Source organism: Arvicola amphibius, chromosome X (assembly GCF_903992535.2).
Source record: "Arvicola amphibius chromosome X, mArvAmp1.2, whole genome shotgun sequence".
NCBI lineage: Eukaryota > Metazoa > Chordata > Mammalia > Rodentia > Cricetidae > Arvicola > Arvicola amphibius.
Genome location: NC_052065.1, coordinates 110,976,002 through 111,002,572, shown reverse-complemented (window position 1 = coordinate 111,002,572; position 26,571 = coordinate 110,976,002). Strand labels below are relative to the sequence as shown.

The 26,571-nt window shown below is 45.5% G+C and overlaps 1 protein-coding gene across 4 annotated transcripts in view; it reads right to left on the bottom strand.

Annotated features, from left to right (window-relative positions):
- Septin6 (septin 6) overlaps positions 1-26,571 on the bottom strand; it is a 74,419-nt gene that overhangs the window by 19,221 nt on the left and 28,627 nt on the right. For all 4 annotated transcript variants that reach the window (XM_038316216.1, XM_038316217.1, XM_038316215.1 and 1 more), the window contains exons 4-6: positions 12,270-12,456; positions 7,984-8,145; positions 902-998 (exon numbers count right to left, since the gene is read on the bottom strand). In XM_038316216.1, coding sequence (XP_038172144.1) covers positions 902-998; positions 7,984-8,145; positions 12,270-12,456 — 446 coding nt within the window. The remainder of the gene's footprint in view (positions 1-901; positions 999-7,983; positions 8,146-12,269; positions 12,457-26,571) is intronic.

The window sequence follows — 26,571 nt, the reverse complement described above, 5'->3', positions numbered from 1 at the left end:
CATCAGGCTTGGAGGAAAAGTGCCTTTCCTTTGCCCCCGCAAGACATCACACTGGTCCCGTTTTCTCAGATTTATTTATTTTATTCGTGTGTGTGTGTGTGTGTGTGTGTGTGTGTGTGTAGGGGGGTCTGCAGAGGTCAGAAGAGGGTTCTGATGCCCTGCAGCTGGAGTTAGAGGAGGAAGGTGAGCCTCGTGGCGTGGGGGTTGGGAACGGAGGTCAGGTCCTCTACGAGAGCAACCAGGTGCTCTCCCTCTGAGCCCCTGCTCCAGCTCTCATTGTGTTTGTGTGTGTTTAATGAAACTGCGTTCATCATTCGTCACTCATGCATGAATTTATCACAATATATATCACGTTATTTTAGCCTACTTTTGGAATTCATATAAATAGAGACCTGCCATATGCATTCTTGTGTGATTTTATTTCGCTCAGCACTGTGTTTCTGAGAGCCATCCGCACAGCTGTAACTGAAATTCACTCACTTTCCTTGCTGTCTAAGATCCCATTATATGACCATTTCACAAATTATCCCGGCTATTTTGATGGACACCTCCTTGTTTGTGCTAATTTATCATTATGAATAACACTGCTGTGAACATTCTCGTGCCTCTCCTAATGACACACTCACTTCTATAGCCCTTTCTATGTTGTGCCAAAGTCCATTCGTCTTTTGCCGTTTCAGGGTGGGGTGGAAGGGAGTACTTTCTCCATTAGACAAAAGGAGTCTGCTCCTATCATAGAATCTGGGCACGGGGCCAGAGCTTGCTGCTAGTGACCCCCGTGGCTGTTTGAGACCCACACTGAGTAGCGGAGGCTGAGACAAGCTAGGAGCTCGGCATATCATGGCAGGGGCAGCAGATACACAAAGAAGGCGCTAAGGGCAGCCCCTCTGCACAGACTCACCCTGCACGGTCCCCCAGGGATACTGCCGCGCCCTCATCATCTTGTTGCCTATCTTCACTTCTTCTGTGCTGCCAACGACCGCGAACGGCAGGTGGGCCTAGAACAGAAGCAAACACGCACTCGGAACTCCAGCAGGACGGCAGCGAATGCCCCACGATACAACTGTGGCTCGTCTCCAGGACTTTGGGTCGTCTCTCTGAGGCGCCGCTCACTGCAGCAGCATTGAGAGGCATTTATTAAGCTCCAGGGCTCCAGAGCCAGGCAGGGATGAGACCTAGTTCTTGACTCTCTGTTCTGGATAACAATGGCATGGTTGAAAACACAGGGAACGGACAGGAACTTAAGTGGATATATGACCTAGCAAGCTACGCTCACCAGTCAGCATCGCTGGGGGTGGGTTTATGAGCATCAGAAGGAGCCGGCCGAGTACAGAATCTGGTATCACTGTTGTCTTTCCAGAGTTTGAGAGCACAGTCTAAAAGCACTGAGCTGGATTGTCTTTGTTTTTTGCCCACCCTTGATAAGCACTCACACTGACCCCATGAACCTAGAGGGCGAATCAGGAAATCTTCACCCACAAGCTCTGAGGTGCACTATGAGGGACATAAAAAAGTAGAAGACCTTTCCTTGTACCTTGGGAGCTTGGACTCTCATTGACAAAGCCTAAGTTACAGTCTCAAAATCCTATTAGACAGGATGTGACCAAGGGCGTCCTCGTAGCTGCTCCACAAGTGCTCTTTGAATAGAGAGATGGCGGGGCTGTCAGAGTAGAGAAGAAGATGAGAGGGAAAGTTCAAGCAGGGTCACGAGCTCGGTGCTTGCAGGAGAGATGAGGGGCAGTGAATACAGAGGGCTAGACTGAGGGAGGAGGTGAGAACAAAAACCATGCTGTATCATCATCCACTTGCATCGTGGGCTCTCAGCTCTAAGTGATTCAGGAGGGCTGTCTGTGAAGTGGGAGGCACTTCACTAGGTTCAAGTAGGAACAAAAAAAAAACACGAGAAGAAAATAAAAGCATAGGAAATGCCAGTCTTCCCTTGGGCCTGTTATTTTTATCATCAAGGGACACTGTCAGAATGACAGGGTCACTTGCTTCCCCGCTTCCTCAAACTGCTGTCATTTGATTCCTCCAGCTCCCCGACTATTCTCAAACACACAGGCCCCACCAAACTGAATTCCAAGGCCACATAAAACCTCCCACAGCACACTCCTTTGTCACTGGCATCAAAGATGGTTCTGGAAAGTACAGGCAAACAGACCATTTCCAAGGGCCAGAAATATAAACCTTAGATAGTATCAGAGGGAGCGAGGACAGAGAGCTTAAAGGAGTCCTGCATGTCCTAAACTCCCATGCTAGGTCTTCCCGGTAAGTAGTGATGCCACCACACCTTGGTTGCCAGCCTTCCCGAGCCACCTAGGATGCTCGACATTGCGTGTCCTGGCTAAACAGCGTCTGCTGGAAGTCAACTAAACACGACAGGCCAGGAGTCACTGGAAACAAGCTCTGACCATGACGCTCTGGAAAGACATGTGGCTATGACAACCGGAATGGAATCAAGCAAGACAGAGGGGAGGTTTAACTTTCAACCACACTACAAGGTGCTACACACGATATCCCCCTTCAGTGGAGGCCAGACTTTCTCTCAGCTTTTCAGGTCCCTGCTGGAGGTTGCCAGGCGATGCTTCATACATGAGGCCCCTGGAAGGAGACTTTTGATAGCTCCAAGATGGGGTCCCTGCTGACACATAATGAGCAGACTAATAAGGGGTCCCCATGTGACTCTGCCTAAACCTATGATGAGGGACACCGAGATAAGAGGTCTGCCAGATGCAGAGCGCTATCAAAATACATAGCGTGTCTTGGGAGTCTGGCCCTAGAGTCACTACTTCGTCCATTTTGTACAGCTGTAACAAAATATCTGAGACTAAGTAATGTCTACAGACATAAACAGACTTTCTGTAGTTCAAGAGGCTGGACATCTAAGCTCAAAGTAGTAGCACCTTTGGGTGTCTGATGAGGGTCTTCTTGTTACATTTTCCCATTGCAGAAGGTAGACAAGCTAGCTAAATTCTACACATAAGTCTCTCATATAAAGGCCCTTAATCTTATTAGTGAGGAAGCAGCCCTTATGGCCCAACTAACTGCTAAAGGCCCAATCTCTCTTCTTCTGAAAAGAGGTTGATTTTGAATTGTGCATGTTCATGTCTGTATGTGGGCATGTACATATCTATGTAGGCACGTACACATGAGTGCAGGGGCCTACAAAGGCCTGAAGAAAGAGATCGCTCTTAACCTCTGAGCCATCTCTCCAGCCCCTCTCTTCCCTTTAAAAATCATTCCTAGGAAATGAACTAGAGGCTTTGCACATGTCAGGCACACGCTCTGCCACCGAGTTACATACATCTCCAGCTTTCTTTTTTCAATTTTATGTCGAGACAGGGTCTCACTAAGTTGCCCAGGCCTGTCCTGAACTCACCCTGCAGTCCAAGCAGGTCTTAAACTTGAGACCCTCTTGCTGCAACCTTCAGGGTAGCTGTGATTATAGGTTTGCCTCGCCAGGCCTTGCAAGGCTCTGTCTCCAAATACTATCACATGGGCAATACTGTTGAGGAATATTACTTTAAGGTATGTGACTTTTGTTTCTGCTGAATTTGTTTAACTCTGTGAAGCTGTGATTCTTTGCCTGTCTAAAACATCTGCTGGTCCTAAGAAAGAGCTGAACAGCCCAATAGCAAGGCAGGAGCAAGGATTGGCAGGGCTGGTAGGCAGAGGGAGTTAACAGAAAGAGAAACAAGGAAAAAGAGAAGCAAGAGAACAAGGAGAGGAGGGCGTCGGGGCCAGCTACCCAGACAGCCATGGAGAAAGAAATAAAGAAGGGTATACAAAACTAGAGAAAGCTAAAAGCCCAGAGGCAAAAGGTAGTCAGGATAATTTAAATCAGAAAAGCTGGAAAGAAACAAGCCAAGCTAAGGCCAGGCATTCCTAACTAAGAATAAGCCTCCAGGTGTAATTTATTTGGGAGCTGGGTGTTGCCCCCACAAAAGGCAAAAGAGTAAAACATCACACAACATAATACTTTCCAGTTTCATGTCTACCTTAAACCTCCCCTGGCCCATTTGAAAGTTATCTGATGATCCAAGTGTCACGACACGAGTTTGAAGACCAGAAGAATGCTTTCTACTTTTGTTTTTGTTTTTAGGTTGTGAGACTCCATCAGGATCTTGTCTGGTGGAGTATACTAACTAGCCTTGGTTTCTTCCCAGGGTGGACTGTGCCTACCAGTCATGAGGCTCTTTCTCCTTGCCCCCATTTCAGACTCCCACTGGTGACTAAACAAGACTGTCCCCTAATTCACTCAAGTACGTTGGTCATTCCCACAGAAGTACATGGGAACAATAGAGACACCATTGTGGAGTGGAGGAAAAGGACACACCAGGGCCTATGGGCCTCCCTATGATCCAATTTGTCAACCATGTGCTCTTAGTGGTACAAATACAATTTGTGGGACTCAAACCCAATGCCTAACAAAACAGCCAACTAACTGAGCTTAGTCATATAACTGGGCCTGTTCTTTAATCCCTGGCTATGATTTGAGCTATCCTAAGAATAGCATTACGGGGCTGTAAATATGGCTCAGAGGCTAAGAGCACTGGGTGCTCTTCCAGAGGTCCTGAGTTCAATTCCCAGCAACCATATGGTGACTCCCAACCATCTGTAATGAGATCTAGTGCCCTCTTCTGGCCCATAGGCATGCATGCAGACAGAACAGTGTATACATAATAAATAAATAAATCTCAAAAAAAGAATAGCATTACATTTTTGTTGTATTTTTTACACAGGGTCTCATGTAGCTCAGGCTATCTTTCAGCTCTGTGTGTGGCTGAGGATAACCTTAAACTTTGGATCCACCTGCTCCTACCTCCCAAGTGTTGAGATTCTAAGTGTGTCATTATACCAGAGCAGCAGCACTGCAGCTAAACAATAAGCTGGGCATGGTGACTCAGTTCTATAATGCCAGCAATTAGGAAGCTGAGACGGGAAGGTCACAAGTTTAAGGACAGTCTGGGCTACCTAGTGAGACCCTGTCTCAAAAGAATGAATTAAACACTGTGGCAATTCTGAGATTTAAAGCCTACAGCTTTGAGAGGAATCCCAGTAGGGGTTGAAAATAGCATCCAACGAACTCTCTCCCTCTCCCCCAACTCCCAACTCCCCCATCTCCTGCCTCCACAATCTGAAATAAAGTTCTCCAGAGTCACCCAAAAGCTGAGGGTGAGGCTGGGCATGCGCACCCATGAATATCTCTTACTTGGGGAATAAGAGGGCAGCTGCACAGTCTTCTCTAACTAGGTTAAAAAAAATAAAACAACTTCAGCCTCTTCTATTTCCCATGACAACAGGCTGTGCAGTGGGCAGGAGGAACTGGGGATCTGGAACCATATCTAGAATGGAAAGGCCAGCACCCAGACCTCATAGCACCCAAGCACGCCCTCCCCATCTCTGTTGATACCAGTGCATAAACCATGGTTTCTCTGGAGACTCTGACACAGTTGTAATGTTGGCAAGTGGGCAAAGCACTTTTGTGTTTATTATAGCAGTGACTCCTCCCTCCTGCTTCCCAATTCATCATCTGGGACACAGAGGCTTCCCATACAGGCCCCTCTTGCAGACATGCCCAAGTCCAGGCATCCCTGCTGTAGGGTCCCCTTTCTCTTCCCTTCCCATTCAAAAGAGCGTGATGGCAAGCAAGGGACTTTTCTTTTGGAGGCAGGTTATATGTAACTTAGGCCAGAATAAAACATGTCATCCTCCTGCCTCAGTGATGGGATGACAGGCATGCGCTACCACAACTAGTTTTTAATTTAGTTGTTCAAAGCGAAGCAGGGACAAACTCTGGGCTGTCGCGCCTAACATAGGGCCCGCAATCTCTTGGCTGCCACAGCAGCATGGTGGAGACGGGAACTCTGCAGTGGAAGGGAACTCTGTGGTTGAATCTGCTCTAGGCTCAGCAGGAGGCCAGAGTTGAGCCGAGAACAGAGAAAGGGAGACTGCCACTCCTAAGCCATCCTGTAGTGACAGAGCTTGGTGGGACACCTTCGCGTTGCGGAAAACTTATTCCTCTTTGTAGCAAAGCAAACTATGAGGCTGAGCACTGCTTGCTGACTCAGAGAATGAGCCTGGAAGCTATCTATAGGACTGAGGTCCCTGAGGTGACTAGATGCTTCCAGACATCAGTGCAAGCGACACCCAGAAAGCACTTCCTGTTTCGCTACAGGCTGGGCACCTTATCTGGTTTTCTTATCATAACAGACCGTCATTTCCATCCAAATGCCCTGACTCCTGGAGAGGACAGCAGTTTTTTTTTTTTTTTTTTTAATTTTTGTGCACACCCACACTAGGTCACAGAGAACACAACTCCACCTACCTCCCAGCACACAGACTTGAGCCAGATTTGTCAAGGCAGATGAAGGGCTTCTATTCATAAACCTATCTAGGGTGGGCTGTGCTGATGGGTAGGATGTCAGGCAAGCCGGTGACTTGCTGCCTGACTATGCTGAGTTGTTGGCCAATTCACAGGAGGTGGCAACTGATGTTGTAATGATAACTTAGAGGGCACCAGCAGCAGGAAAAGTTTGCTAAAAATGGCTTTTATTACAAGGCTTTCCTGAGTTTGGCTGTCCCCTGACATTATGTCATTAGGAAAAACTGATGCCTCTCAATAGAGAAAAAGAAATGTGTTCCCGAAGCAGAGGCTTGCTGAAAGCCATTAGCTGTCTCCTAGAAATCACAACATTGAAGCGTTCACAGCAACAGCAGCAACACATTGTAAAGCAGCCCGGGAGTGTTTGACTCTCGGCCTTCTCTCTTACTCATTCCTCTAGTGGGGGAGGTGGGGGAGGAGAGAAAAGAGGACTCTGTTGTAAATTCATTCACACTTAATAAGGCAAATCATAACCCTGGGGCTTCAAAATAACATCACAGGGGCTGGAGAGATGGCTCAGTGCTTGCGAGCCCTGGGCGCTCTTGCAGAGGACCTGGATTTGATTCTGAGCACCCACAAGACATCTCCCAAGCATCTATAACTTGAGTCCCAGGTGATCCAATGCCCTCTTCTGGCTTCCCTGGAGACTGTACACATGGTACTCTTACATACACGCAGACAAAACACTCACATACCTAAAATAAAAATAAAATCTTTTTTTTTTTAAAAAAAAAAAAAATCACTGTGTTCCAGCCTAAGATCCTAGGGGAAAAAAATCACTGTGGTTGCCAGAAAATTGGAGGCTATTTCTCATTGTTCGGTTCATGACAATAGAGCTCAATTCTTGGCTGTCCCTGTGCCTCTGAGGCCAAGCAGGTTTTTTGGCCTTTATGACTTTTGCTGTACCTACTGTGCCGGCATTGTTGTGGTCAGACACAAACAGTTTCCCTTTCTTGCAGTCCAATCTGGAAGGTTGCCTGGCCTAGATCTGAGAAGGCAGTTTGGGGGCGAGAGGGATGGCGCAGTGGAGAGAGTACCTGCCTGGTAATCTCGAGAATTTGAGCTCAGCCCCTCAGCACTCACAGAGAAGGCAGCGGGGCACAGCAGCTACCTGTAATCCTAGGACTTAGAAGGCAGAGATGGGAAATGGGACCCCCGGGCAAGCTGGTCAGCTAGACTAGGAGGTGAGCTTCAGTTTCAGCAAGAGACCCTAGCACAGTAACTACAGTAGAGAGTGATCAGGGGAGACACCCATCTCTGGTCACCACAAACATAAATAAACACCTGTACACACATATGAACATGCACAGGAGCCAAAAACGAGGAGCAAGAGAGGCCTGAATTCCCACTCCACATGCAACCTCGCGTCAGCCTTGCCCTTCCCCTGGTCACTAATCTCTGTGCCACTGAGATGTTACAGCAGCCATCACTAGAAACAGAAACTAGTTAGGTTCTGGGTCCCCTGTCCCCAGTACCCGAGTCTCAGGCACTCAAGAGTTAAGTACTAAGAGGGCTGATGAAGGTACTTCACTGCTACTTGCCAAAGGCTGCTCATAAGAACACACGTCTGGAAAGTCGAACCCTGTGCCCCCACTCACATTCATGGTTCCGTTGATCTCAGCCACCGACTCGTCATCCGTGGGGAACTGGTAGATCTGAACGCCATTGCTCACAAGTTCACTGGTGATTTTGATCTTGAACTTTGTCAGCTCACTCTTAGAGATGGCATCTGACTTGGCAATGATGGGGATGATATTCACCTAGGAGAAGGAGGAACAAAGTGGGATCCTTAACTAGCAACCGACAACTCTACAGCCTAGGGCTCTCACCAGCGCCCAGAGGGGGTAGCTAGCTCAGCGAATAGTCTAGCACGGTCCACCTTTAGCCAAACAGCAAATAACAATGACGAGTACTTACTATGTGTTGGCCACTAAGCTAAGTACCCTATGAATGGCGTAGCAAAATTAATCCCAACAACTTTCCCAGAAAGCATTGCTGCTAGTGTTTTACCAAAGTGAAACTGAACCACACAGAGGTTAAATAACTTGCCTAAAGCCACATGGCAAATAAGTAGCAGAACTGAAATTCAAATCAAACTCAGCCTTAGTCCCAAAAGCTGGTAGCAACTATGAACTGTCTATCAGTTCAGAACAAAGTCGGTGGGCTGTGTGATGTCTTGGAATCAAGGTCACTGCCCGAGTGTTTCAAAGAAGAAAGATGACAGGGAATTTGTGGTTGACAATGTGACAGGAAGCCATTTGTTGGTAACGATAAGCTGTCCCAACCTGTCCAACTGAGGCTTTCCCCAGCCAGATATACCATGGATCCACGTGGGAGGTCAGAAAAAGGAAGCAGGGGCAGAACTTGATGAGGATGAACATGTGGCTCTCCTGAAGTAGCCAGGGAGGCACAAAAGACCCAGTATTACAAATCTGACATGAGACCTATGCAGAAACGTTAGACTGGGCTGGGCATGCGCTCAGTTGGCGGGATGCTCGCTTAGCATGCACCCTCAGCTCCATCTTCAGCTCCACCTGTAATCCCAGCACTGGAGAGGTGAAGATGGAAAGATCAGTCCAAGGCCATCTTTCGCTACATGCCGTGTTTGAGGGTAGCTTAAACTACACTAGATCCTGTTTTACCATCCCCTATCCCCTTAAGTTACAATGCTTGCGTTGTAGGATTTGTTTCTGAGGAAAGAAAGTAGGTATGAAGGCCTAATTTCAGATAGCAAGAGAAAGGCCTAGTGCCCCCCCAAAAGTTCAACTCACCTGAACCCTGACCCTTGAAATCCCTCCAGAAAGAGGGAAAGCTTTTATTGCCAACGGTAAAGAAATCTGCCATGCGCATGGCTTTGGGAGACGGAGCTAAGCTCAGGTTCCTGAAGAAAATGGAGTTGTTCCTGCTTGCAGACCCCACTGGGGCAGCATGAATGTTGCTCAGGCCCTAGACTCTGAAAGGAGCGTGTGGGGGCTCTAGAACTGAAGAAGTCCTGTATCTTTTGTGCTTTTGAAGACCCCTGAAGACACACCTCACAAAACTTGGGATGCGAGTCAAAGACTGGACCTTGTAGTTATCTCTCTTGAAGTCTTTGGGGTCAAGAGATCCAAATCTTTGCCAAGATGGAACAGTGGGAAAATCCAAGCCTCCTTGTTATTTTTTTTGCCTAGTCCTCATTAGTCCACAATAAACATAAACCAAAAACTGCTTACTTAATGCAGCCTACCCAGCAAACAGCCTGCCACATGGCTCACTGCCGCCCTATACGGGGCCATGCTGGGCATGGAGACATTTCAGGAACAGCCTATTATTCACGAGTAGTGAGCTCATTGCTGCAAAAATGGGAAAAAAAACTGCTCTTATTCTGATTATAGCTGACATTCAGTTCTTATAGTGGCTATGCTACCAAATGACTACATGTAAATTAGAATTTTGTATACTAAAATAACTTACAGTTGGAGCTAAAGGCAAATCTCAACTCCATTACAAGTTGTCTGACCTTGAGCAAGGTACTTGCCTCTCTGTGCCTCAGTGACCTCATATGTAGCTAACAGTACTATGTAAAATGTAAGTAACAGTACTTAAATACACTACTAGATTATTAGAAGGGCGAAATAGGGTCCAGTCCCTGTTGCTGAAGACAACACTTAGATACGTCATCAAATATGTAGAAGTTGATCTGGTGCCTAACTAGAGCCTTCACCCCTATTACTGGTGTTCATGCTATTGGAATGCAATTTGCACACTACCAAAGGAGAAAAGCAACCACCACCCAGCCAGCTACAAACCCTGCACACTACAATGTCACCTGCCTATGGGATATGCTGGTGCAACAGTGGCACAACTGTTGTGGAGGTAACCAACCACTGTCTAATTGGATCTAAGGCCCACTCCATGAGACAGAATTCATGCCTGACACTGCTAGACCTGAGATTGGATAGGTCATGGGCCTAGGGGAAAACTAAATACTACATACTAACTACTAATTACTAAATACTACTAAGTACAGTTGTACTAAAAGAACATGGCAATAAAATAACTCCTGACAACATTCTGCTATACCCACAGATCAGTGCCTTGCTCAGCCATCATCAGAGAAGCTTCTTCTTGGAATAGACAGAACTAACACAGAGACCCACAACAGGACAATGTGTAGAAAGTAGGACTTTGGCACTCAGTCCTAACTAGGATCCTCCCCCTCAGAGCTCAGGGATCTATGTGGAAGAGGGGGTAGAAAAACTGAAGAGCCAGAGGTGACGGGTGACACCAAGGAAATAGTGTCTTCCAGACAATGGGTCTGCTAAACATGTTAACTCACAGAGACTGTAGCAGCACAGGTTCAAGCCAGACAGGATCCCATTGCTGAGAGAGGGGAAGTAAACACAGGCTCCGTCTCTAACCAAGAAATAGATGATACCTACTTGCAAAGGAAAGATTACTTTTTCCCCAATGGAGTCTCACTGGGTACATTAACTTCAGGATACACCCATGGCCAGCCGTAGATGGTCCACACACAGTGAGCTCAATGGTGGTCTTTTAGACTTTTTGTCTCAAACTGCTTCATTTGGGCTTTTCTCTTTTTCTTTTTCTTTTCTTTCTTTCATCCTTTTTCTTTTCTTTTCTTTTCTTTTGCCTTACTGGTCTTGTACTTATATATTTGGTTTCTGTTTTCATGAAGTTTCTTTTTGTGTGTTTTTTGGGGGGTTATTGTTTTTGATTTTTAATGAGAGAGAGATAAAAGATATGGAGGTGGGTGGGTGGAAAGGTGGGGAGGATCTGGGAGGAGTTGTGGGAGGGGGAAAGGCATGATCAGAATACATTGTATGAAAAAGTTTTCATTAAAAATAAATAAAATCTAAACAAAATACAATAAAAGCACTTTTTGTTAAAAACAAAAACAAACAAGCAACAATAACAAAAAAACAGGGTTCAGTGGCTAAGCTCTCGCTGCACAAGCATGAGGACCAGAGCTTGGATCTCCTGAACCTGCAAGTCTGCCCATAATTCAGCCTCAGAACGTAGATCAAGCAAGGTAGTTAGCAAGACCAGCCATATATCTGAATTCTGGTTTGGCTGAGAGATTCTGCCTCAGTGAATAAGGTAGAAGAATCAATGATGGAGGATGATTCTGACATCAACCTTCGGTCTCCACATAGCATCCATATGTACATGCACATACACACATGTGTACATATATGCAAACATGCATACACATATACAAATGGAAAAGAAGAATAACATATAAGTACACAGTGCCTGGCACATGCCAAATGTTAGGGAAGGAAACTTGTAGTAATCAGGCTTTTGAAAAAAATCTGATGTTCAATTTGTTTTATTTTTATGGTTCTGGTAATCAAAACTAGGGCCTTGGCTGGAGAGATAGCAGTCTACAGCAGCCGACGTCTTGCAGAAGACCTAGGTTTGGTTTCCAGCACCCACTTGGTGGCTCGCAGCCATCCCTAACTCCAGTTCTAGGGAATCCAGCATCCTCTTCTGAGCTCCTTCAGCACCAGGCATACAAGTGGTGTGCAGATGTGCATACATGCAGTAAAATACTTGAAAATATCAAATAAAATAAATCTAAAAAATTTAAAGTAAAGAATAATACTGTATTCCATTGCCAAAACCAGCACCCTTAAACTTGAACGGCCATCTTGCTTGCGTTCGTTCTTATTGTCAAGACACTTAGGACAAAGCCATTCCTAATACTAGGAATCCAGATGGCAAAGCATATAACCCAAATGCACAATCTGTAACATCCTTATGGGGGAAGGGAACAGAGGGTGGGATTAGGATGCCACAAAACCTCTGCTGGAATCCAGCATTCCTTGTATATCAGATCAGTAAGAGTCCAGCTTGCTCAGCCCCAGCTCCTGCCTCATACCTTACTATCCAGCTTCTTCATGGTTACTAGGTCCAGAGACTTAAGCGAATGTCCTGTGGGGGCAATGAAGTACAAGCAGACATGGATTCGGGAGTCATGGTAGGTGTGCAGTACTCTCCGGATCTTCAGCTCCTCTTGCAGGTAGGCCTCAAACTGAGCATCTATGAATTCCACTATAGGCTTATAGCTAGAGAGGAGAGGAGAGAAATGGTGTCAAGTGCTTGGTTTTTTGACATAGTCAATCCCAGTTAGAAACGCAATGTGTCCTCTGTAATTGGACCTCCCCCATCTAGTTGGGCTTCTCCGTGTCTTCTTGGTGGGGTCGTATACTGACAGCTTTGGTTGTCTTCTTGGTCCACATGTGAACCCAATTTATTTTTTCACTGTGGAATGCCCATTAATCTCCACATCCCCATCCTTCCTCTGCACACCTCACAGCTCAGTTTAATGCCTATCTCCTTCCAAGGGCCTTCTCTTCTTATGCCCAAAAATCCTTTCTGTAACCAAGCAGTGTAAAAAAAAAACTCTACATGGTATTGGAATGTTTGCTGCCGCATCGCAGGAATCAAGGTTCTCTTAGATTCGTGGTGTCTTCCTGAAGGACAGGACCTGGGAAGAGAATGCTTGGCTTTGGAGCTCTGGACACAAGACCTCTCTGTGACCCACCCTAGGGGATTCTGTCACAGTGCTGTGGGATCTTTGCTCATTCTTGCAGCAATGTGTGAAGCATCCCAATTAACAACCTCTATAGTTGCATATGTTTCCACTTCTGATCTAAGCATCCAGACAAAATTTGTTAAAGATACACCCCCCATCATCTCCACAGGAACCCCAACTCACTGAGAATCCATGCAAAGCTCCCCTTGGCAGTCTTCTTGACTCAACAAGACATTTACTTATTTATTTAATTGTTGGTTTGTTTTTGAGATAGGATCTCATTATAGCCTTGTCTGGTCTGGAACTTGTTATGTATTCCAGGCCTTGAACTCACAGAGATCTGTCTGCCTCTACTCCCCAGTGTCGGGATTAAAGGTGTGCTCCACCGTGCACAGCTCTGTCTGCCTCTGTTCCCCAGTGTCGGGATTAAAGGTATACTCCACCGTGCACAGCTCTGTCTGCCTCTGCTCCCCAGTGTCGGGATTAAAGGTATACTCCACCGTGCACAGCTCTGTCTGCCTCTGCTCCCCAGTGTCGGGATTAAAGGTGTGCTCCACCGTGCACAGCTCTATTTGTTTCTTTTCTGAGACAATATCTTGCTATATAGCAGTGGTACTCTGAAAGAAAATGGCCCCCAAAAGGAGTGGCACTATTAGGAGGTGTGGCCTTGTTGGAGTAGGTATGGTCTTGTTGGATGAATTGTGTCACTGTGGGGGTGGGATCTGAGATCTCATTATGCTCAGGCCACACACAGTGAGTCAGACCACTCCCTGTTGCTTGTGAGTCAAGATGTAGGACTCTCAGCTCCTTCTCCAGCACCACCTCTGCCTGCGTGCCACCATGTCCCACCAAGATGATGAAGGACTTAACCTCTGAGACTGTAAGCCAGACCTTCATAAGAGCTGTCCTTGTCATGGCAATAAACCCTAATAAAACACGAGACAATAGCCTCGTGTTATTCAAGCTGGCCTCAAACCCATGAACCTTCCACCCCTGCTTCCTGAGTACTAGAATTAAATTATGTGTACCACCACACCTGATTCAGCACAGCCTCCTAAACGATAGTGAGTTGAAGGTCTATAGGCAGTTAGCAGTTGCTAAAGGAGGGAGAGATATTTTCTTCAGTAGTGTAGCCACTGGTGAGTTGCCAGTAACTTCTGTAACTAATCCCTTATCCATGTTCCTATAAGTAACCCTAATTAAACTGACTGGTTTGCTCATAAACACAAGGGCATAAAAAATGGAGTTGGTGAGATGGCTCAGTGGTTAAGGGTACCTGCCCTCAAGTCTGAGGACCTGAGTTTGATTCCCAGAGCCCACATGATAGGAGAAAACTAGCTTTTGAAGTTGCCCTCTGACCTCTATACATGCACTGTGGTATGCATACACACACATGCTAGTGCACTTGCACACATGCACACCCACAAATAAATGAAAGTGTATTTATTAAATACTTCTATTTACAAAGGTAAAAGTGAAAGAGGGGCTACTTGGGAAGGGGAAGGAGATCTGTGGGAGGGGACAAAAGAGGGCAATGTGAGCGAACATACTAAAGAATACACTATGTACATGCACAAAGGTCTCATAATGAAACTCATTATCACATATCATTAATATATGCTAACTTTTTAAGACTTCAGAAAAGAATAACCAGCCCAGTCCTCTTCCCTGTCCTGGGCTTTTCTGGAAATTTCTTTCTTCCTAGCCCTATCTGCACTGGAGTCACCCCAATTGCCTCAACATTCTTTCTTTCTTTTTTCTTTTTTTTTTTTTAATTTATTTACTATGTATATAGTGTTCTGGGCACCAGATCTCAATGTAGATGGGTGTGTGTCATCATGTGGCTGCTGGGAATTGAACTCAGAACCTCTGGAACATCAGTCAGTTCTCTTAACTTCTGAGCCATCTCTCCAGCCCCTTTCTTTCTTTTTCTTAAGTACACGTATTTGTGTAGTGTGTAGGTGTGTAGGTGTGTAGGTGTGTAGGTGTGTGGCAGAAGCGTCAAAGTCAGAGGACGGTTTGCCTGAGTCAGGTTCTTCCTTTCACCCCGAGAGATCCAGGGGTGGAGGAACTCAGGTCATCAGCTTGGTGGCAAGCAGCATCTTTACCCAGTGAGCCAGCCCACTTGCTCAGCCTCACCCTTGACCGCAACTCTGTCTTTCTGCTCTAACTAGGTCAGCTCAGTTTCAGCCCTACCTCTCTCCTCCTCTCCTCAGCATGCACGCTGCCTCTCCACTGGAGATGCTGCCTCCCTTCAGGGAAGAAGAGGTTCATTACCTCAGCCCAGGGCAGGGAGTTTTCAGATCCCACGGCCACAAGAGAACATGATCAAAGGAAGGGATGAGACCGGCCGACACCTCCCACCTGCAACAGCTCCTAACCTGAGCCTTTGTGAAAGAGCCCCCCTAGGAAAGGGGAGAAAAACAGCATTTAAAAAAAGAATCACTGAATCCTGCATCCGGAGAGCTGCCTTCAGGAAGAGACCCAGGTGCAGGGTATCTCTGGCACCCCAAAGGAAAAAAATCTAAAAATATTGTTCTTTCTCTCTTCCTTTGATCCCCCCTCCCAGTCAAGACTGTTTTTGAAGCACAAATGATTTCTTGGCAGCCAAGAGTCATAGAAGGTTCCTGAAGAATGATGAGAATAGAGGGCACATCCCTCAGATGTAGCTAATTGTTAGATGGATAGCTGCTTTGAATTATATGATCAGGGCATGGCTTTGCTTTCCTCTATTACATAACTTCTTTTTATTTCAGTTTTTGCTTCACACAAAGGGGTGGGGGAGACAGAAGAGCCGATCTTTCTCAGCTTCCTTCCCCTTGAATCTCTGAAGCGCTGTGTTCATCTTATTCCCACTGCCCACTGTCCCTGGCTCCCACAGGCTGTGAAGAGGTGCATAGATCAGACCAGCCAAACCAGCCAATCGGCCACCAGGATCTGGGCTCTGAAAGAAGGGTGACTCATCCTTGTGTCAGGCAGCTTTGTTTCGCCAGTGTCTGGTCTGCTGTCTGGCATCCAGTAAGGACCCCACCTACAGCTCTGAGTTCTCTCACCTTTGCCCCCGTGGCTGATCTTCCCACAGCGGCCATCTCTTCTCCACGTGTTGCTGTCCTTACTGAACGCCACTCTGGGGCAAAGAAAACCCTTACTTCCGTATGCAGCTACACGACCGTTTCTTTTTTAGTTCAAAGCACTGCTTTTCTCATGCCCCTCCCAAGAGGACGTTTCTCTATGACCCACACCCTAGTTCCATGGAGAGCTAGAGAAGACAGCACTTTCCTCCCGCATCACTACAATTAACCTTTTCCCTTTTAAGGCAACAAGTTCAAGACGCTTGCAGACCATGCATGGACTTACTCTTTTCTAACGCGCATCAATGTTTTGTCTGCCTATATGTCTATGCACCGCATGCATGTCTTGATTCCAGGGAGACCAGAGAGGGTGATGAATTCCCTGGGACTGAAGCTACAGATAGTTGGAAGGGCCCATGTGGATGCTGGGAATTGAACTTGGGCCCTTTGCAAGAGCAAACAATGCTCTGAACTGCTAAACCATTTCTCCAGTCCTACCCGTACAATTCTAAACATGGAGTTCACAGACCTCCAAGGAGCCTCTGGATAGAATTTAGAGAATTCCCAAACTTGGACAGAAACAAAATATATCTCCAACTGAACTTTGGCAGTTTCTTCAGTTATAAACCAAGGCAATAACCTATAGCACTGCTTGCAGCACCTGTGATTTTTCTGTCCACCCATATTTTCCTTTCCCAATCCAGTGGGTACACATCTGTCAAAATAGCATCTACATCCATCAGAGCTTCTATATTCTGGTAATTATGAAGCCTACAAATAGATACTATTATTCAAGGGCTTAACAGATAAGCGTATGGGTTACTAAATCATAGCTTAAAATATTTTGGCAACTGTACTTTTAATACAACTGGTACATTTTAGGCATTCAAAGGTTATTTTGAGCCGGGCAGTGGTGGCGCACGCCTTTAATCCCAGCACTCGGGGGGCAGAGGCAGGCAGATCTCTGTGAGTTCGAGACCAGCCTGGTCTACAAGAGCTAGCTCCAGGACAGGCTCTAAAGCTGCAGAGAAACCCTGTCTCGAAAAACCAAAAAAAAAAAAGGTTATTTTGAGGATGAGGCCAGAGACCACAGCTCAGTACTACAGGTGCCCATTGTCCATTGTCCAAGTACTTTTTCATTTCTGGTACTGACATGTACTATGGAGATAGAATATTGAATAGAAAGTACTGGAAGTACTTTTTGATACCATGACCAGGGACGCTTCTCTGAGGGTTCGATATCTGAGCTGTAAGAATGAGTCCACAGGTAAGCCCCAGTAAGATCCAGAAGGGCAGGCCAAGCAACAGGAATGCCATAATGATGCCGAGGCAGAGACCAGCATGACACATTTAAGCAGCAGGAAGAAATACAGGGAGCTAACATTTAGTGGCTGAATTAGAAGCCATCAACCCCAGCTGTGCAACAGAAGCAGCTGACATGTCCATCGGCTGGTGGCTGGATCAAGACAATATGGACTATCCAGACAATAAAAAGATCTTTAGCTATAAAGAAATTCTCATATAACCTGCCGAACACATGCTAGGCCCTGGGTTCCATCCCCAACGTCCAAAAGGGGGGAAGGGGTGGGAGACAGGCACTCATGCATGGACAAATTGCATAGAATTGCATTCGTATGAGGCACCCGGACTAGTGAAGTGCATAGAGACAGAAAACATAGTGGTTACCGGAAGCTGAGGTGGGAAAGGAATGCCGAGCTGTTCGGTGAAGTTTCCTTTGTGGGTGAAGCAAATGTGTGGGAACGACGTAGAGGTGAAGGTTGAACAACAGACAACAGTGGTGGTTGTGAGTGTATTAAATGCCATTGAACCATTCATCTTAATTCATCTCACTGAGTTTTGTCAAGAACCTCAGTGGTTTGGGTATACATTAAAGTCTGAGATGTGCTGGCAGTCTTTCATCTACCTGTTCGTCTCCCTAATTCTCCCTCAGAGACACTACCGCCCACCAGCCATCTCCAGGGTATGCTTCTTTTCCCCCACAACCATGCACCTTGAGGTGAGATACAGTGGGCAAGCTAGCTCTCCCAGACAATCCCTCTAGCCAGCTCCTCCTCGATGCCAATGTGTACAATGCATCTCTAGCCCATCTTCCTTTGACCCACCCTTTCTCCCCACTCTAGGTGACTACAATGTGCCTGCTAACAGCTCAACGGTGTTCGGCCCCCATACGCTGTGTGTGGCTGCCCTCACTTCATCCCTTCGGCTCCCTCTGCTCCCTGCCCAAGAAATCCTCTCGGTAACACCCAACTCTCTGGCCACAACCTGGTGTCCAGCTAGCCGTCCCATGGCGTTGCTCCTCCTTTACATGAATGATCTCCTCAGAATGCTAATGCTCAGGAATTTGGGTCCTTTCCTCATTTCACAGGATATCAATGTCTTTCCATCTTCCCAGTCCCAGCTCCTTCGCCAAAGCTGAATCACACGGCTAGTCAATTGAACCATGTTTTTGGTTCTGAGACAGGCTCTTGCTATGTTGGCCAAGATGGTCTTGAACTCTTTTTTTTTTTTTTAAAAAAAAAAAAAGGTACTGGGAATTGAACTCAGGTCCTCTGGAAGAGCAGTCAGTGCTCTTAACCACTGAGCCATCTCTCCAGCACTGGTCTTGAACTCTTGAACTTAAGCAATTCTCCTGCCTCAGCCTTTCTAGCAGCCAGGACTACAGATGTGCAAGGCTGTATCCATTAGGAAGCATTCTTATCAAAAGCTGCATCTCGGTTCAGCCCCACCCTGCTGGCCCTACTAAAATTACCCAACAGAGTAAATGGCAGATGCTGACTACTCCGTCGCTGTCAAAGTTGGCTGAAAGAAAATACAAAACTATAGTTTTTATGATAGTTTTATATATATATATATATATATATATATATATATATATATATATATAGTTTTATATAGTTTATATGATGTTTTTATGAATTCATGGTCTGCCAAGTTCTACGTGGCCCAGGTCCCAGAACTCTGGCCAGGGGTAACGAGGGAATGAAGAAAGGACCGGCACACAGACACACGTACAGTGAAGCTGGGATGGGGCTGGGCTCTGCTACCTGTAGCCCCGCCCCCTGGCCCCTCAGCATGTTTATTAGGTACAGCACAGGCAGAGGCTGGCTGGTCTCTGTAGGTGAACAGTCTCGGGCTGTAAACATCTGGGAGCAGGAGGCTGCAGCTGCAAGTCTGCACGCACTGATCAATCATAGACACAGTCAGAGTCACTAAAGGGGTTTTGCCATGTCTTGTGAGCCTAAATCACAGGGATGACAGTTTTTCCAATTGTCCCATGGATTCAAGGTCTTGGGATATTCTTGACATGGCCATGCCCATGTCAAAATACTCATTCACTGAGGACTTTGCTTAGGGTCTCTTCTGCTCCCTACAATGACCTCTAACCTCATCGGAACCTTCAGGGTAACATAAAAGCCCTTTTACTTGGTCTTGATTGGGTCCTTTTCGACTGTTCTCATTGACCATTCCAGACCTTCATTTGATTTCTCAAGCTCCAATATGATTTCTGACTTCTTCACTCCCATAATCTGACAGCTTATTTTACCAACCAACTTCTGGCCACAAAGCTCATACAACCCCATCACCCGTTCTTTAAAGATGGATCCACCATCCCATTTCCTTCTAATCTGAAGATGAGGTATTTCTCATCTATTCAAGGCTTGTTACCCTGTGCACATGGTTCCAACCCTTTCAAACTCTTTGGAATCCTTGCTCCATCTCCTCTCTTCCTACTGACTCTTTCCCCTCAACTTATGAACATACTTAAGTCTTCCCTCATTTCAAAAGGGAACTTGTTTTTTCAAACCAGTCCAATCCTCCTCAACTCTGAACCTCCCCAACCATGTTCCTGTGCCTTCTCTCCCCTAAGCGGCCAAGTTTGAAATCTCTGCCTAGCATGGGCACTCGAGAAATATTTATGGAGAGGCTGTGTTTTCTTTTCTTTTCAGGTTTTTTTTTTTAAATAAAGGATCTTGTGCAGCCCAAGCTGTCCTCAAACCTACTATGTAGCAAAGAATGACCTAGAATTTTATAATAGATGGTTATTAAGGCTGAGACCCACAACTAGACAACATAAACAGCGAGAGGCCCCGAGGCACTCAGCCCCAAGTGGGATGTCTTGATCAAATTCTTTCTCTCTAGGCTCAGTGGTCTATGTAGAAGAAGAGAGGGAAAGAGTGGAAAGGCTAAAAGGTGGTGGACGCCTCCAAGGAAGCAGCACATTTCAGACACAACAGGCCTGATACACACATGAACCCACAGAGACGGTGACGGCACACTTGAAACCAGCAGAAATTCAAGCCAGACAAAATTCCAGCCCAAAGAAGGGGGCATGCTTTCTGTCTGCTTTTTTGTTATGATTTGGTGGTTTTTCCTTTTTGATTTGAGAGGGTTTTTTTGTTATTTATTTTGTGTTCTTGTTTTTTTTTTCTCGAGAGAGAAAGAACATGAAGTTGGGTGAGTAGGGAGGTAGGTAGGATGTAGGAAGACTTGAGGGAGAGGAAAGTAAATGACAAGAATGTATTGTATGAAAAATGAGAAATATTTAGTTTTGAAATGTATATGGGTGTTTAACCTGCATGTGCGTATATGCACCATGTGGATACAGTGCCATCAGAAGCCCCAAGAGAGCATCAGACCCCCTAGTATTGGAGTTACAGGTGGTTATGGATGCTATGTGGGTGCTAGGAATTGAATCTAGGTTCTCTGGGAGAGTAGTCAGTGCTCTTATCTGCTGGGGCATCTCTCCAATCCCCAGATTCATTTTTAAACCCCATGTATATGTGGGGGTGAGGCATGCACATGACAGTGGATGTCTGGGGAAGCTAGAGGCATCGAATATCCTGGAGCTATGGTTATAGGTAGCTATGAGCTACCCGACATTTGTGCTGGGAATTTAGCTCTGTTGTCTGGAAAAGTCATACATACTCTTAACTGCTGACCCAGCTCTCTAGCCCCATGACCTTAAACTTTTGATCCACTTACCTCTGTCCGGCAAGTGGTGGGATTACTGGCATGCACTATCATACCCAGATTCAAAAAGAAGTTTCCTGAAAAGAATAATCTGCTTCTTTAAAATTCTAATTTACTCTTCAACTCACTGTAGACTATTTCTACCCCACGTCAGTCTTCTAGTCGATACATCTAATGGATGCTTTTGGTATCAAATGATGAAAACTTATGGATACTGTCTTAGTTAGGGTTACTATTGCTGTGAAGAGACACCAGGACCTTGGCAGCTCTTATAAGGAAAACATTTAATTGAGGAGGCTTGTTTATGGTCTCAGAGGTTCAATCCATTATCAGGAAGGGAGCATGGTGGCAGGCAGGCAGACATGGTACTGGAACTGAAAGTGCTACATCTACTCCCTTTGGGGGCCATTTTCTTTCAAACCACCACAGATACACTATTTTCTGATGTAGGTGGGTCTTCTATCTATCTGTTGTTTCATTGGTTAATTAATAAAGAAAACTGCTTGGCCTGACAGGTCAGAACACAGGTAGGCAGGGAAGACAGAACAGAATTCTGGGAGGAAGAAGGCAGTGAGGCAGACACGATAACTCTTTTCTCCAAGATGGACGCAGGCTAGAATCTTCCCGGTAAGTCACCACCTCATGGTGCTACACACATTAATAGAAATGGGTTAATCAAGATGTGAGAGTTAGCCAGTAAGAGGCTAGAGCTAATGGGCCAAGCAGTGTTTAAAAGAATACAATTTGTGTGTTGTTGTTTTGGGTGTAAAGCTAGCCATGCAGGAGCTGGGTGGGACGAAAAGCAGGCCTGCTCACCTCATCCATTTACAATATTCTCTACCAATGTATATCTTATGCATTCATTCATCGCAGGCTGAGTATCAACTACCTTCAGGGTGGCTAACTCACACTCATTTGCGATGGCTTCAGAACTTAGCCTAGCCTTTCCTGACCACCCGTTTACCCATCTCTCAAAACAAGGTTTGGTCAATTGCTGTTCCTCCCTGTTTCCACACTCTGAATCCCTTATATCTCTATCAGTGTACTTAGCCCCACTCTGCAGGATCTTCATACATCTCCATCCCCTCCACTAAGCTGAAAGCTCAGTAAAGACTGTGCTTTATATTTTAGTAATGGACTTGTAGGATGGGTCAGAGGGTAGAGTCAGTTGCTGCTGAGCCTGAACACCTGACTTTGATGCTCTGGACCCACATGGTAGGAGAGAACCAAATCCCACAGGCTGTCCTCTACCATTCAGGCATATACCCTGGTACCCGCTCACTAGCACAGCTGCTGTTGTGTAGCCATTTCCTTAGAGACCGAAACATCCCATATTGTGGAGAAGCCCCTTCATTCAGAAGGTAAACAACTCAAAGTAGCTTCAGGAAGTCCCTGAAACTGAGTGGATCCACTAGGCTCTTCCCTTCGAAGAGTAAGCAGCAAAGACTGCCGAGAGGCAATCTCAGTCTAGCTAACCTACAAAGAGGACTCTTAAACAAGCCAAGCTGCAAAGAAGACTCTCAGACCACACCAGCTGCCTGGAAGAAGCAGAAACCAGCCAAGCTTGGGAAAGAACACTCTTTAACCTGTTGAGTTGCCCGAACACTGTGCAGTATGCTTCAGGTTTCCCAGCTTTTGTGAGCTGTCTGTCACCCATGCAAGGGTGGGCTTTGGTGACACATATGTCTTTGGGTCATTTCTGCTCCTGTAAGTAACCCCTCACCCACAACCCTGTAAGTAAAACCAATAAAACTTACTGGTTCACCAAGTTGGACTTTGGTGGTGTCCATACCTTGGTCTATTATGGGCTCCCTAGCTGGGGTGAGTAGATGTGTATACTGTGTCTCCCCAGAAAAAGTCCTGTCATACAACATTACCCTCATATGCACCATCAATCAATCAATCAATCAATCAATCAATCAATGTAATGTTTCTTGTACTGGCCTGCCTGTACACCACAGGACGGTTTGCGAGTCAGGCAAGGGGCTGGAAATTGAAACACACACACACACACACATACACACACACACACACACACACACACACACAGAGAGAGAGAGAGAGAGAGAGAGAGAGAGAGAGAGAGAGAGAGAGAGAGAGAGAGAGAGAGAGAGAGGTCATCCTTGAATCAAGAATGTCCATTTTATTGTGTTCCAGGGCAGCTTATATAGTGCTCTCCTTGACTAATGGCCATGCCCTAGCTCTCGGGATTTTTCAGCTGCAAACCCACCAGAAAAACCAAGCCCTGCCATCAAGAAAGAACGTCATAAGGGACTCGTGCTCTAGAGCATGCTGCAAGCACAGGAAAACAAGTTTTTACTCTGTCAGGCAAGGGGTCACAGATAAAATTCAGGGTCTGAGGGTCTGCCGTCCCCAACAGTGTCTTAGTGTCACAAGCCTCTCACATTGTTTCTGGCACCTATAGACATGTAGCAGTCTGGTTTAAGCCTTTAATTTCATCGCTCTATCCTATAACTTCCTGTTCCTGTTTAAGCCTTCCATCATCTTTCTAGCCTCAGTTACTGCTCCGTCGTCCTTATCTCCTTTCACACACTGTCTTATCTCTTTTCACTAGCTTTTTAAAACCCACGTTTACCCCTACTACTTTATCTATTTCCTCTTTTAAATAATGGCCTTGTCCTTTCAATTTCCTTTCAATTACCACACAACAAAAAAAGTCCATGTATGCATTCTTCCTGCCTCACTGGTAATCACTGTTTTCTGTCTGCTGAATATCTTTTCAGAGCCTTCCTATATATTTATATGCAGATAGAAGATTATCTGCTGTGTGTGTGGAGGGGGGGGGAGGGGAAATTTCTACACATGACACCGTGATGCAACTTCTCATTTTGTAACAGCATGACCTGATGCTGTATCCATGTGACTATAAACTGCAAATACAATCCCATGGTATGGTCGAATCACAGTTAATGTAGCTGCTCTATTGATGGGCATATAGGTAGGTTAAAGGTTTTAAATATAATAGCCAATGCTGCGGTGAACACTATTGTTTCCTATAAGCATGTGCTTGTGTTTTCTGGGCAACACAAAGGAAAGTGGAATTGCTGGGTCATGACTTATTCACAGTCAGAAATTTAATGGATGCTGCCAAATTTGCCCTCCAAAAAAAAAATCTGTATCAATTTACACACCCACGTGAATGAAATTCCCTGGTGGTACTGGCTATTATATCATCTTTTATTTTTCCAAATCTGAGAGTGAAAAAGTCATTGTTTTATTTTGCATTTCCCTAATTGCTGGGGAAGCTGAATGAGCATCATTTCATAATATGGATTGTTCCATTCGTATTTCCCTTCACAGTTATCTGTTCATCACTCATGGAACTGTAGAAGCCCTTCTTATGTCAAAATCCTTTCCTATTACATAGGTTACAAATATTCTTGTTCCATCTGTAGCTTGTTTTCACTTTTGCTTTATGGTATTTTACAATTTGAAAAGTAAAATACGCCAGGCGGTGGTGGCGCACGCCTTTAATCCCAGCACTAGGGAGGCAGAGACAGGTAGATCTCTGTGAGTTCGAGGCCAGCCTAGTCTACAAAGCAAGTATCAGGACAGCTAGGACTGTTACACAGAGAAACCCTGTCTTGACAAACCAGAGAAAAACAGAAAAGTAAAATAGTTTTTTTAAAAAAATGTTTTATTTTTATCATTTTTATTTACATGTATGTGTTTGGGTGTGCACATGTGAGTGCAAGTGTCTGCCACAGAGGCATAAGCTCCCTTGGAGCTGGAGTTACAGGTGCTTATGAGTCACTTGATAGAGGTGTCAAGAATCAAACTTCGGTCCTTGGGAAGAGCATCATGTGCTCTTAACCATCAAGTCATCGCTCCAGCCCCAAACTACTTTTCCTCTAGTTAACTTGGACCTAACGAATCTTCCCTTTGGTGATTTGTAGACTTTATTTCACAACTCAGAAAGCTTTCTGTATTCCCAAAGTTATAAAAATATTCTCTGACATTTTCTCTTTATATTTTTAGAGTTTGTTTTTGGTTCAAGAAGAATCTATTTTTGTAGCGGTGTTTGTGTGGGAGGGTCTCGTTTTATGGTTTTCTAAACGGATGGCCCATTTTCCCAGTGCCACTTCTTCAACAGACCGTTCTGGCCCTGCTGACTTAGAGATGGGACAGTTCCGTGCACACATGCGTCTGACCTTGTACTCACTTTCCTGTTCTATTGCCTTTCCCCTGTTCTGATGTCTCTAGGTCCCATTCACAAGTAATATTGGCAACCTAAACCAGGCAGTGATGGCGCACGCCCTTTAATCCCAGCACTTGAAAGACAGAGGCAGGAGGATCTCTGTGAGTTCGAGGCCAGCCTGGTCTACAGAACTAGTTCCAGGACAGGCTCCAAAGCGACACAGAGGAATCCAGTCTCAGAAAACCAAAAGACAAACAAACAAACAGAATGGCAACCTACCTACAATCTCCCGGGAATGATCAGTCCTAAATACAATGTTCGAGCTGCCAAACCCAATGGACTTATAAAACGTTTTTTTTTTTTCCTTTTCTTGGACTTCATTTATAGTTCCTCCTAAATGCTACATAATGCTACTCTCCTTTGATTCTTATCAATAAAAATCATGATGATAATAATGCCTTTTACTTATTAGGTATTTATTGGCTATTCTGTGGCAGGCAAGGTTTCAGTATTTTTTTTTTTTTTTGCCATCCATGTCAAGTATGTTATACCACAGCCTAATAGATGATTAGGTCATACTCGTTTTACAGGTGACTTAAAAACTGATGCACGATGAACTATTTTGCCAAAGGTCCCTGGTCTAGCAAATGGTAATATAGGATCTGAACCTAGGCCTGTCTGAGACCAAAGCTTAAATTCCTAGACACTCTTCTCTCTAGCCTATCTTGAAATCTCTCACCCTTGGGTTCCCTTTCCTCCCACACTCATTATTCCTTTATTCTTTCATCTATTAGTAGTATTTGGAGTTTTTATGTATTGGTTGGTTGTTTTTCTGGAGGGGTGTTTGTTTATTTTGAGACAAAGTCTCACTATGTACTCTTAGCTGGCTTTGAACTCATTAAATAGGCTAGGCTGGCCTAGAAACTCACAGCGATCGGTCTGTCTCCGCATTCTAAGTGGTGGAATTAAAGACACATGCCACCATACCCAGCAAACTTGTTGTTGTTGTTGTATATGTGCCTGCATGCGTACACTTCTGTGTGTGTATGTACGTGTGTGTGTGTGTGTGTGTGTGTGTTTAATTTTAGACAGTATCCCATGATGCAACCAAGCTGGCCTCAAACTCACTCTGTAGCTGAAGCTGGCCCTGAACTCCTGATCTTCCTGCCTCCATGCTGCACGTGCTGGGATCCTAAGCATGTGTCACTATGAACAGCAGAATATTACCAATCATTTGTTTGTTTGCCTCTTTGTCGACAGGGTCTCAAGTACCTTAGGCTGGCCTCAGATTCACTGTGCAGTGAGGATGGAATTGAACTTCAGATTCTCCTGCTTCTACCTTCCTGGTGCCACAGCTACAGGTCTGTGCTATCGCGCTTGGAGGCAGTGCTGAGGATCAGACTCAGGATTTTGTGCAATTACT